At 38.2% G+C, this 12,546-nt stretch overlaps 1 protein-coding gene across 1 annotated transcript in view; it reads left to right on the top strand.

Annotated features, from left to right (window-relative positions):
* The window catches only part of CPA6 (carboxypeptidase A6), a 354,688-nt gene extending 343,128 nt beyond the window's left edge, over positions 1-11,560 (top strand). Inside the window, 3 exon segments of the mRNA XM_043977877.1 lie at positions 1,710-1,912; positions 7,789-7,873; positions 10,995-11,560. Of these exon segments, the coding sequence (XP_043833812.1) occupies positions 1,710-1,912; positions 7,789-7,873; positions 10,995-11,182 (476 nt within the window). The 3' untranslated portion in view covers positions 11,183-11,560.
* The last annotated feature ends 986 nt before the right edge of the window (positions 11,561-12,546 follow it).

The raw sequence follows: 12,546 nt of genomic DNA, 5'->3' as shown, positions 1-12,546 counted from the left end.
ATGGATGTGGCTCTGCACTGATGAGAATTGTGCCCACCACTCTTTATCACTGCCTCTCAAAAAGCATGCCATCTTGAAAAAATGCTTATACTCATCCTCTTTTGTGCCCCCTCCCAAACATTAGCTTCCAATATACTGACTTTAACCTCCACTGGACTCTCCACCCAATCCCCATATGTTCTCATTCTGCAGCTTTAACTGTTGAAAGGCAGTGGGCTGGATGCCATATGCCAGTAGCTGGCCATTTCTATAGTTTAGTGAGAGATATCCCTCTCCAATTCCTCAGGAGAAATTCAGAGAAGGATTTATATGCCAGACATCTTACAAAGACAAGAAGGAAGAGAAAGAAAATGGAAGCTGTTTTACCTATTCAATTCTATTCAGTGGGGAGCTCTTCTGTCTCAATGGATAAAATTCTAGATGCAAATACCACCTGATTCCATCACAAGACAAAGGGATAAAATCAGGAGTGGTTTTGCTATCCCAAAGCACCCAAATCCTTCATTGTGGAGTCAAGTGTGCCCTTCAGAAGTTGTCTAGGGAGTTCAGGACTCCCTCCATAGGATGGCTCCTGCAGATTTATCCCCATTCACTCTCCATGGAATGGACTCCAATTAAAGCCCAACTGTACTAATGATTTACCTTTTGTTATGCAAAATGAGGATTTGGTTTTATGGGAGAAGAAGAAAAGTGATTGTTAGTGACTACAGAAAAATTGAAATACTGCCAAAACAAATATATTATATTTAAAAGTTATCAGAGAATTTCAAAGTCTCCCAAAACATTTTATTTACATAGCACTAAAGGAAGTGGCTTCATCACAGTCAAACTTGAAACAACTCTAGCTAGACCACTTTGAAGAAATAGCTTTAGAACAGTACTGACCCCTACATACTGGTTCTTGGGGACCCATCCACACCTGATAATCAACAAGCAGTCAACCTGAGCTGTTTCCTCAGTCTGCCTAACCTGGACTTTCAGTTCAGAAAGGATATGCTGGACAGCACCATAACCCCCAAATATCTTGCACTCTGGGCACAATATGCTATTCTTATCCCACCTCTCTCCTCTTGAACCGTCCACTTTCTTTGTTTCTACTCCCAAAATGTCAAGCCTTTGCCTTCATGGTGGGGCAGAACTAGGACCAATTAGTAGAAGTTATAGGGATTCATACTTTCACTCAATGTAAAGACCTTTCAAATAATGAGCAGTACAAAAATGGAACAAATTGCTTTGTGAGGTAGCAATTTACCCATCACTGGAGAGTCTCTGAGATTCCTTCAGCTCTGAATCTATTATTCTATAATCCCTAGTCCCTGAAATTCTGTAACATCATATGACCTGTTACCACGGGAATTAGTTTGATTGCTTTGTAGAATGAGCTCGACATCATCAGATGAAATTATTTTCTCCTTTATCACCCCCCAAAAGAATCCATTCCCTAATAAAAGACCAAGCAGCTGATAGAATGGCTACTTCATACTGGATCAATAAAGAAATCAGTAGCTAATCACCATTAGGCCTGCCACTGCATTGCACATGAGGAATTAAATTCTGTCCTTTGTTAATTTTCTGGGAGATGTAAATTTGAATGAATTGCTTTGTGATAACTGTTTCTGAAAATATAAGAGAAAATCATGCCTTAGCAATGATAAGTTTTGTTTCTCTGTACCCCCTTTGTTGTGTGTGTGTTTTTCCCCAACTTGTAGATGAAGGGGCTTCCTTTCACCCTTGTGACGATACATACTGTGGGCCTTTTCCTGAATCTGAGCCAGAGGTGAAGGCCGTAGCTCACTTTCTCCGAAAACGCAGGAAGCACATCACAGCCTACCTTTCCTTCCATGCTTATGCACAGATGTTGCTCTACCCCTACTCTTATAAATATGCAAAAATCCCCAATTTCAGCTGTGTTGTAAGTACCTGACTTCGTATGTATATGTGTGTGTGTGTGTGTGTGTGTGTCTGGTTTTGTGTGTGTGCATTCTGCAGGGGTTTAAGGCTGGGCTTTGTAGCTCTTTTTCTGATTTTAATATAGATTTTACCTATAATCATATGCTTTGCCAACCTATTTGCATTCTTATCACAAGTTTGAGAGAAAGGTCAGCCTGGATTTGATTAGTTTTATAACCTCTGTCACATATCCAGGATGGTAATTAATTTTATTGGGTAAATAATCGTAACTGTATTTATAATGCAATTGTAATTAATTAAAAGTAAATTATAATTATAAGATTTAATTACTCAGTAAATGCTACCAAATCCCCTGGATATATCTATCAAAAAAATCTGTTCATATAAAAAATGAAACTCCTATACAGAGAAGTACTTTGAGTTTTTAAAATGGAATCTTTAAAAATATATATTTTATGGTATAAGATCTTCTGCTGTTGCTAGCAATGGAGGCAAATTCAGTATAAAATAGGTCCATTTTAGTATGCACATTTCTAATACTAAGGAGATAGGCTCCCTTCCAACCTCCCCCATGATCTTCTTTCTAAAAGTCCTTGTTGTATCTGTTTTGTGCCCCAATGAAAGGGACCTAGCCACTCAAGTATCAAAAGGAATTCCCTATCAAGCAATCTTATCTCTAAGCTGTGGATCCCAAGGATACTGTTCTAGTAAGAATCCACTGCACTGTCTTAATTAGAAAAGCCCAAATAAAAATAGTCTTTTGTACTTTGACTATTAGCATTTGCCTATTAAGTATTAGCAAATGCCCAAGTGGGCTTTTATCTTTATAAAAAATTAATCCCTTAGACATTTTGTTCTACTATATTTAACTTTGGCCAAGATTCAGGGGCCCTCATTGCAAAGGCTCTACAGTGGTTAATATAGGGTTGTTGGTTTTTTTGGTTATCATCATTTGACCCCATGGAGGGTAAATTCTCTATACACATTCTTCAAATCTCCTTCTACAGAGTCCAGCTTCTTATCTGCAAGAGTCTACACTGTTGTGTTTATTTTCATCTTGCTGTAGTGAAAAGAATACTGGCTCTGGAGTTAACAGGCCTAGGTTCAAATCACATCTCTAAAAAGAATATTTGTATGACTTTGGGCAAGTCACTTAATTTCCTTTGCTTTCAGTTTCCCTTGAGCCATATATGTAAATGATGGGTTAGATTCGATTAAGGGTTCTTAATATGGGTGTCTGAAAACGACCGCTCCCCTGGATCTTCATGGATAGATTTCTAGGTGGAGAAATTAATATCTTGATTTTCAAAAATCTTTATTTTCCCTTTTTAATCCTGTATATTTTATTTCTATATTTAAAAACATTATTCTGAAAAGGGATCCATTGGCTTCACCAGACTGATTATGAAATCCAGGGCACAAAAAAACCTAAAAATCCCCTAGACTGGTTGATAACTAAGTCCCTTTCAGTTCCAGCTAGAGCTAGGATACTACAATCTCATTTTTCCTACTTTTAATATTATTCACACATCTATGCCACCCTTCTGTTACCTTCATTCATCCTCAGTGTCTTATTAAACAATTTTCCACCATAGAGATAGCAGTCTCTAGTGTCAATCAAGAAAAGCATAGGTTCAAGCTAATGATATTTTAATGGCTTAGGAATTTAGCTTTTCTTGAGATACTTATATTTATATTCCAAAACTATAAAGGTAGCCTGGCTGCATTCAAAACCCATATCTGACACAATACTTATGTGGCCTGCACTAATCACCTAACCTCCATGCGTTTCAAGACTTAACTACTAAAGTCATACATGAATCTCTCATTCCTTTTGTTGGCGATGGTGGTTTGGAGGTGGAGAAGAGATCCTGAAAAAGAATGTAATGATCCCCCCAATGTTTGTAACTATTGAGACACATGGCTAACTACTGCAAGTCCAGGCATTTATATAGCTATATTCATTAATCACATTTCTCTATCACCTCAAACTCAACTCAAAACTGAATTCATCATCTCTCTCCCAAGAAATATCTTCCTCTCTTCCAATTTCCTCCCTTTCAATTTAATTTGGCACATATTCATTAAGCACCTACTGTATGCCAGGCTGTATATTTGGCAATGAGGATACAAAGACAGAAATGAGAGTCCTGCCCTTGAGGAATTTGAATTCTCCCTAAGAAGATATAGCATGTACATAGATAGGTAAATCCAAAGTAAATCAAAATAATGCAAAATGGCTTCAAGAGGGAGACAGCATGGACAAGTGAGGCGTTAAGGAAAAACTCTAGTAGGAAGTAGCAGCCAAGATATCCTTTGAAATAAGTGAGAGGTTGTACACGATAGAGGTAAGCAAGAGCTACAGTGTAGGCATGGAGTATAGCCTATATGAAACCTCAAAGGAATGACATATATTGAGAACAGAGTGAACATGAGGGCTATAATACAAAATAATTGGATAGGTGGATGGAAGTTTGAGGGCAGAGAAGGAGGGAGTTAGTAGAAAAGCAATAGAGATGGAAAAAGAAAAGAATATCAATAAAACATTTTGGGAATATACAGAAGAAAACCAAAAAGAAATGTCAGAAAGGGAGACAGAAATTTTTACTACCTTGTTAAATTTAACAAATACTGAGAATATATAAACCATACCTAACAGGTTCCTGGTTTCATATACAATCATGTTATTTGTTCTCCTTTGTCTATGGAAACCTCATTTTTTTAAAAGGGGAAAAAAGTAAAGGAAGGTGGAAGTCATATTGGGGAGAGATCTAAATGCCAAATAGAGAACTTTGTATTTTTTTCTAGAGGAGATAGTAATTCTCTGGAGATGGTTGTGTAAAAAAGTGACACTATCAGATCTGTGTTTTAGGAATATCAATCTGGCAGATTAATAGAGTATGGATTGGAGCGGAGAGAGAGAGAAAGCAGGAAGACCTCACCCTCCACATCCAATCAGTTAGCAAGACACATCAACTTTAGCCCTGACATTTCTCTTTTTTCCATTTCCTTCTTTCTATTCCCACTTTCACAACCCAAATCCGGACCCTTGTTAACTATTCTTGGGTTAATGAATATGCTCTTATCTATTCTCCCAGCCTCCATTCTCTCCCCCTGCAGTCATAAGGTTTAGTCCCCTGCTCAAAAGGTTTAGAACTTAAAAGGACCTTAGAGATCACATGATCCAATCATTTAACATCATTAACAAACATGGAAGCTCAGACCCAGAGAGAGAAATTATCTGAAATGATCATATAGGTGGTAAATAGCAGAGCCAGAATTTGAACCCAGGTTCAATTCACTAAATCCAGTGCTCTTTCCATTCTCTCCATTCTTCATACTATAGCCTGAGTAGGTCTGACCCCACAATCTATCTACTCAGAAATCTCTGGTGGCTCCTCATAGCTGACCTAATATACAGCAAATTTCCCATTCCAGACAACCCCACTCCAATTTAATTTACCCTAACCTACCTTTCCATCCCGATCAAATGATAAAATATTTGCAAAACACTAAGCACAGTGTCTGGCACGTAGCAGGTACTTAATAAATGCTTGTTTCCCTCCCCTTCCTTTATCACATACTATCCTCCATGAGTACTCAATGTTCTAGGCAAACCAGACTGTTCTTTTCGTGCCTCTAAAATCCACCTCCACCGACCTACTTGCTGTTTTTTGAACACAATAGTCCATCTCCAAACTCCATGTGTTTCCATTGAATGTCCTCCATGCTTGGAATGTTCTCTCTTCTCACCTCCAACTCTTAGTTACCTTGCCTTCTTTTCAGACAGCTCAAATCCCATCTTCAGCAGGGAGCCCTTCCTCAGTCTCCCCAGGTACAATTGTCTTCCCCTCTGAGATTACCTTCTGTGTATTCTGTATCTATCTTCTATGTACCTACTTATTTACATGATATCTCCACCATTAAAATGTAAGCTCCTTAAGAACAAAGACTGTCTCTGCCTCTCTTTGAATCGCTAGCACTTAACACAATGCCTGACATATAACTGCTTAATAAATGTTTGTTGGCTGCCTCAGTCTTCCCAAATCTTTTCGTTCTTTTGCCTGTGTGCATTTTGTTTTCCAGTGATATTCCCCCACTTCTCCACCTGTTAAAATCCTTCCCTTCCTTCAAAACTCAGTTTGTATATCTCATCTTTCATAAAACCTTGCCTGACTCCTCTAGTATGAATGATCTCTCTTATCTCACATCTCTCATACTGCTCTGTGTGAACTCTTTGCATTTGTCATATTAGAGGCACATTATTGTTACTTGTGTATTTCTTTTATTTCTCCTACTTCATTATAAGATCTTTAATGACAAATAGACTGTCTTGTTTCATCTTTGATTCCTCCAATATCCATAACAATGCATTGCTCCAAGTAGGCAATTATTAAAGCTCTCTATTTGAACTGAAGACAGAAACACTTTAGTCTAGTTCAGTAAGTAATACCATGTTGCCAATGGCTGTTCAATTTAAGTATTAAATTATTCAGTGGTGATTTGAAACTGGAGGGCTGTGTACTGGTATTCACATACTTCTTTTCCTCTAATGACACATAACACCTCCATTAAACTCTGTGTTGAAGCCATATGTTTTACAATACTTTAAATGATGAATTACACACAATTAGGATCTTTTAGTAACTTCGCTAGTTTTTTTTTCCAGTTTTTAGCATTTCTGTGATTTATTTTTGATACTACCACTGGCACTGATAGTGAATTTGCAGAGAAACACACAACTTGTACTTCTCAGCAAGACTATTGGCTGGGAAGTGGAAGAATACCCTGGAGCACATGGTGGGGCAATTCTGAAATAAGCACACAGACACCCATTTTGAGTTCATCACCTATAGCAGCTCTGTAAGAAACAGTCTTTTCAGGGGCAACTAGGTGGTGTAGTGGATAAAGCATTGGCCCTGGATTCAGGAGGACCTGAATTCAAATCCAGCCTCAGACACTTGACACTTATTTGCTGTGTGACCCTGGGCAAGTCACTTAACCCTCATTGCCCCACAAAAAAAAAAGAAAGAAAAGAAAAAAGAAACAGTCTTCTATGTCATTCAGATATTTCATCCTTGCTTAGAAATGCTTGAAAATATGGTACTGCTCCATGTTTCAGAGTCCAAATGGACCATTGACTCCCTGGGAGGCAGCGGGATATAGTTGGGAAATATTAGAGTTCCAGGGTTCAAGTTCTATTTCTGACATATACATATTCTGAAATATTTTTCTGTGTGACCACAGAGAAATCACTTAACTTCTCAGGGCCTTGGGCAGCTCTTTCTAACACTATAAATTACAGAAGTGTTGCTCATCACTTTAGAGAGTTCCAACACCAAGAGTTCCCCACATCAGTGATTTCATTTTCATAGGTCTAAGCAAAACAACAACAACAAACTCACAAACAAGCAAAAATCTTCCCCTTATTCCTGAAGAGTGCTATCAATCCATTTGTAATTTATAGAGATATTTCTTCCTAGCCTGATTCCCTTCCTGGTTTACCATGTATCTTTAGAAGAAGTCTTCCTTTTTCTCCCTTAATAAAGAAAAATCAGTTCTATATTCATGTACCAGTATGACCCAGATTTACTAGGTCACTCAAAAATACTTTTCTAACTGTGCTCTAGGAATTTAAGTCCAATGCAACAAGGACTTTCTGCATGCTTAGTTGTGACAATTCAAATAATAAGGAACTTTAAAACCTTTTTGGTGGCAAAGCTTGTAGTTTTTCTAGCATTTCAAACTTTGATATCATTATAATGTATCTTGTAATGGTAACTGTTAAAGCATGAATCATAAGTGTGTCAGTACCTCTAAAGGTTCCAGCCTTAATGAGGTTAGTAATGTGAAATTCGAATGTTCTCCCACACACAGGAATCTGCAGCTTATAATGCCGTTATTGCTCTTCATTCAGCATATGGGGTCCGCTATCGACATGGGCCTGCATCAAGCACTTTGTGTAAGTATCATGTGGGAATTTCCTGGACTGATTCTTTAACTGACTTGTTCTTAGAAAAAGAGAATTACATGCCCCTTCAAGGGAGATTTGAGGCTGCTGAATTAGCTAAGGAGGGAGAAAAAAAGGTTTATGTCCAATGAGTTTTGTATTATTCTGACAAAAATTCCCCTTACCAACTTAAACAGCTTCAAAGAAGAGCATATTCTATGCAGTAATGAATGGAAAGTGAACAGAGATCTTATAACTGCAGAAAGCCTTCAACTAAGCTTATGGAGTTCTTCTGAACTGCCCTAAAATCTGCTATGAGAAGATCACTGAGTAAATAACCCAACATTTAGGAAAGTATCCCTTTATTTTCACCCTTTTCCCTTGATTCTTATGAAATTCTATATCCCTACAGGAACTGCAGCAATAGAAATTGTGTTCTATGTGGTGAGGAGAATCTTTCTTAAATAAGATAAGAAAAGTTTGGATCAGGTATAATGTGATGGTAATAATGCTAGATTTGAAGTCTTACTCTAATGATCTCTGTGACATTGAGCAAGTCACGTGACCCCTTGAAGCCTAAGCTTCTAGCTCCATAATACTTGTGTTTTATGACATTAAGATGCATCAAAATTCAGTTCAGAAATCCCTCTTGGAAAAAGTCACATGTAAATACATATGTTCATACTGGTACATATACATGTGCATACATGTACATATACATACATGTGTGTGAGAGAGAGAGGTCCATTGTGATTTACTGTAAAGTCTCTGAGTAATGTGATTGAGGGCAGCTAGGTGGTACAGTGGATAGAGTGCTAGGCCTAGAGTCAAGAAGACCTGAGTTCAAATCTAGTCTTAGATACTTATTAGCTCTGTGACCCTGGCAAGCCACTTAACCCAGTTTGCCTCAGTTTCCTCATCTGTAAAATGAGAAGGAAATAGCAAACTACTCCAGTATCTTTGCCAAGAAAACCCCAAATGAGGTCATAAAGAGTTGAACATAACTGAAAAGACTGAATAACAAAAAATATAATTGACTTCCCTTGAGTTCAGTTCAATCAGATAAGCACTTATTAAGCACATGAAACATTCAAGGGTATAGGAATGCAATGATAAAAACACACATTAAAAAAACAGAATGGTCTCCAACTACAAGAAGCTTATATTGTAAGGAGATAAAGCAGTTATGCAGATAAATCTATCTGTGGTGATCTAAGGGAAAGTAAATGAGTATTAACAACTCTGGTGATTAGATCTCTTCATCATACCCTTCTTGCTCCACATCTCACTACTCATTTTCTTCACCCTGAAGAGCACATGACCCTGAAGCACATTGGCCCCCTATTGATAGCCAATTATTTAGAGAGCAGATTTTCATAGACCAGGATAAATGTTTGAAGGGTGATCATCCTAAAGCTATATTCTCCCCACCCTCCCACCCACCCGAGTATTCCATCACTACAATCCTTTAAAAAGAAAATTTTATATAACGATTTTTTATATAAGGCAAGTAGGTGGTACAGTGGATAGAGCACTGGCCCTGGAGTCAGGAGGACCTGAGTTCAAATCTGGCCTCAGACAATGAAGAGCTGTGCAACCCTGGGCAAGTTACTTAATCCCAATTGCCTCAACAACAAAAAAGATTAGATTACCTTCCCAATAAATATTTAATAATAGCTAGCATTCATATAGCATTTATGGGGTTCATAGGATCACAGATTTAGAGCTGACAAGGACCCCTGAAGTTATCAAGTCCAAACCCATCATATTATTTCTTTTTTTTTTTTTTTTTAGTGAGGCAATTGGGGTTAAGTGACTTGCCCAGGGTCACAAAGCTAGTAAGTGTTAAGTGTCTGGGCCAGATTTGAACTCAGGTACTCCTGACTCCAGGGCCGGTGCTCTATCCACTGCGCCACCTAGCTGCCCCCATCATATTATTTCTTAGGAACTCAAGGCCAGAAAGGCAAAGTGCCTTGTATGAGGTCACACAGGCAGTAAAGGGATTCAGCCCTTGGTCCTCTGACTCCACACTCCATGCCCTTCCCACTGTACCTCACTACCTCTTGGGTCGAAAAATGAAAAGCTATTGCCACAGACATAAATCTCTTAAAGCAGCACAGTGTTGTATTTTTAGGTCTCTGTCTACTCCCTGTAGCCACAATGGGCCTCTGACCTGCAGAGACCTAGCATGGCAACCTAGCCTCACTCTTAGCTAAAAACTGAGGGTACTGGAAAGCAATAGTCATTTAATCATCACCTTCACAAAATGGTGGCATCCTATCTTGAAACTGGCCAACTCCTAAAGTTGGATGGTTCTGTGAGTAACCATGGTATTGAAAAGCATGGGTAGTGTCATTGGGCAGAGAGGTGGTCATTTATATGTCCAAAATGAGGCATACAACATCAGACCTGGACAATGTTTGGGGTTTTTGTTTTGGTTTGGTTTTTGTTTTATTGTATTGTTCCAGGGAAAGCTTGGGGGCCAGGGATTGGGACTGGGATCATAGATCATAGATTTAGAATTGGAAGGGATGAGGGGCAGCTAGGTGGCGCAGTGGATAGAACACTAGCCCTGGATTCAGGAGGATCTGGCCTCAGACAGTTGACATTTACTAGCTGTGTGACCCTGGGCAAGTCACTTAACCCTCATTGCCTCACAAAAAAGAACAAAAAAAAAGAATTTGGAAGGGATGTCAGAGGCCATTTAGCCCAACCTCCTCATTTTACAGGTAAGAAACTAAGCCAGGTGGATTTAAGTGACTTGCCCAAGGTCACATGGCTAACATGCATCTGAAGTGGCCTTTGAACACCAGTCTACTTGACTCTAAATCCAGCATTCTATTCATTATGACATGCTGGGAAGTAACAGTGCTATTATAAAAACATCAATAAAATGTTTATTTTTTTAATGTAAATAGAAGTGTTACTTCAGGTAAGAGCACATAGATTTCAGTCAAAAATTAGCTGACTACTCCCTCTTGAGAAAAAGGAACAATCGCTTGATTTTTCTCATGAAATTAGATTGTCAGGATTCATTCCTAGCTTAGTAAACAGGCACATACATCATTTTAAATATCTTCCAGGCTCTTTCATAAGAAAAGCATGAACAATTCTAATCATTTTTTCCTTTCAGATGTGAGCTCTGGCAGCTCGATGGACTGGGCTTACAAAAGTGGAATACCCTATGCATTTGCATTTGAACTGCGGGACACTGGGCATTTTGGATTTTTGCTCCCAGAGTCTCTAATCAAGCCAACATGTACTGAGACAATGCTGGCAGTGAAGAATATCACAATGCATCTGCTAAAGAAGTGTCACTGAGAGATGTCACAAAGGGCAGAATCTCAGCATGAGCAGACACATCACCCTTGTCAGGAAGGATTCTGAGCAAGGGCCTTGCCTTGGTTTTTCAGAACTCTTTGGGATTGGCTAGTTGTTTTGTTGTACAGTCATTCATTTGTTCATTTGTTCAGTCATTTGTTTATTCGTTTGATTTTTTTTAAAAGAGACACAAACCCTGCTTGTGGTGAATTTCTGTGAAAGTAAAATAGTTCATCAACTTTAAAAGAGTCTCTCATATGTATCAGCTACACTGAAATGGGAAGTAGGGGAGTAACATCAGAGGCTTGGTTATTAGAAGCCAAATTGTCACCCAGTGTCCTTTGAAAGAAAACATCATCTCTGAGGCCAAATTTTATAAGGGAGAAAAAATAAAAAGAAATAAAGTTCATTTCCTCTGCTCTTAGTTTCAAGACAGCTTGTCACATATTTAGCAATGATTAATCTTTAATAAATCTTGTGCTCCTATTTGAGATCAATGTTACCTCTTTGCCTGTGTTTTTAATCATTTACTACTGGGTCTTTTTAAGTGTAACTCAGCTTCCCCAAACTTGGACAAAAGCCATGTTAAAGAAGAATGCAAATAACTGAACTGGAAAGAACCAACTATATATAAATATGTATTTTTTAATTTTTAAATTAAAATTTTTACTAAACACAACATTGAATGTCCATGAAGCTAAACTTGCTTAGTAATTATTTATGCTTATATTAATTCATTTCATTGCAAAAAGATACTCCCTCTAAGTCCCCATGAGTATCCCTTTTTCATTCCTTCTCATTCATTTTTCTGTCTCATACAGCACTAAAGTAAACATGATTCTTTTGGCTCTCTTCTTTTCATTTCATGTTACTTCATAAAGCTCTTTCCAGATTTCTTTATATTTCTCATCATTGTTGGTCTAAATTAGAGTATTTCTTTACATTAAAGTACCATGATTTATTTAGCCATTCCACTATTGTCAACTGACTGCCCCATTGCTCCACTCACCATCCCTGGAACTTTCAAAACATCCTTTTCTGGTCAAAACTCCACAGCACAGTGTTGCCTCCCCTTATTAGAATGCAGGCTCCTTGAGGGCAGTCTCTCTTGCTTTGTATTTGCATCTGCAGTACTTAGCACAGTGTCTAGAACATGGCAAGTGCTTAATAAATGCTGTTTATTCCTTCATTCATTGTCAAATATTTATGTCGCTCCAGTTTTTTGCACGTGATATCAGGTCCTGTGCATTAGCACTCCTAGATACCAAAAGAGCAAGAAGAAGGAACCAGCAGGCAAGCATCTATCAAGCTGTGTGTCTGTGGAGACACAGAAAATAATCCTAAATACAAAGAAGACATAGGTG

Source organism: Dromiciops gliroides, chromosome 1, assembly GCF_019393635.1.
Source record: "Dromiciops gliroides isolate mDroGli1 chromosome 1, mDroGli1.pri, whole genome shotgun sequence".
NCBI classification, from domain to species: Eukaryota; Metazoa; Chordata; class Mammalia; order Microbiotheria; family Microbiotheriidae; genus Dromiciops; species Dromiciops gliroides.
This window is presented reverse-complemented; position numbering and strand designations above follow the sequence as displayed.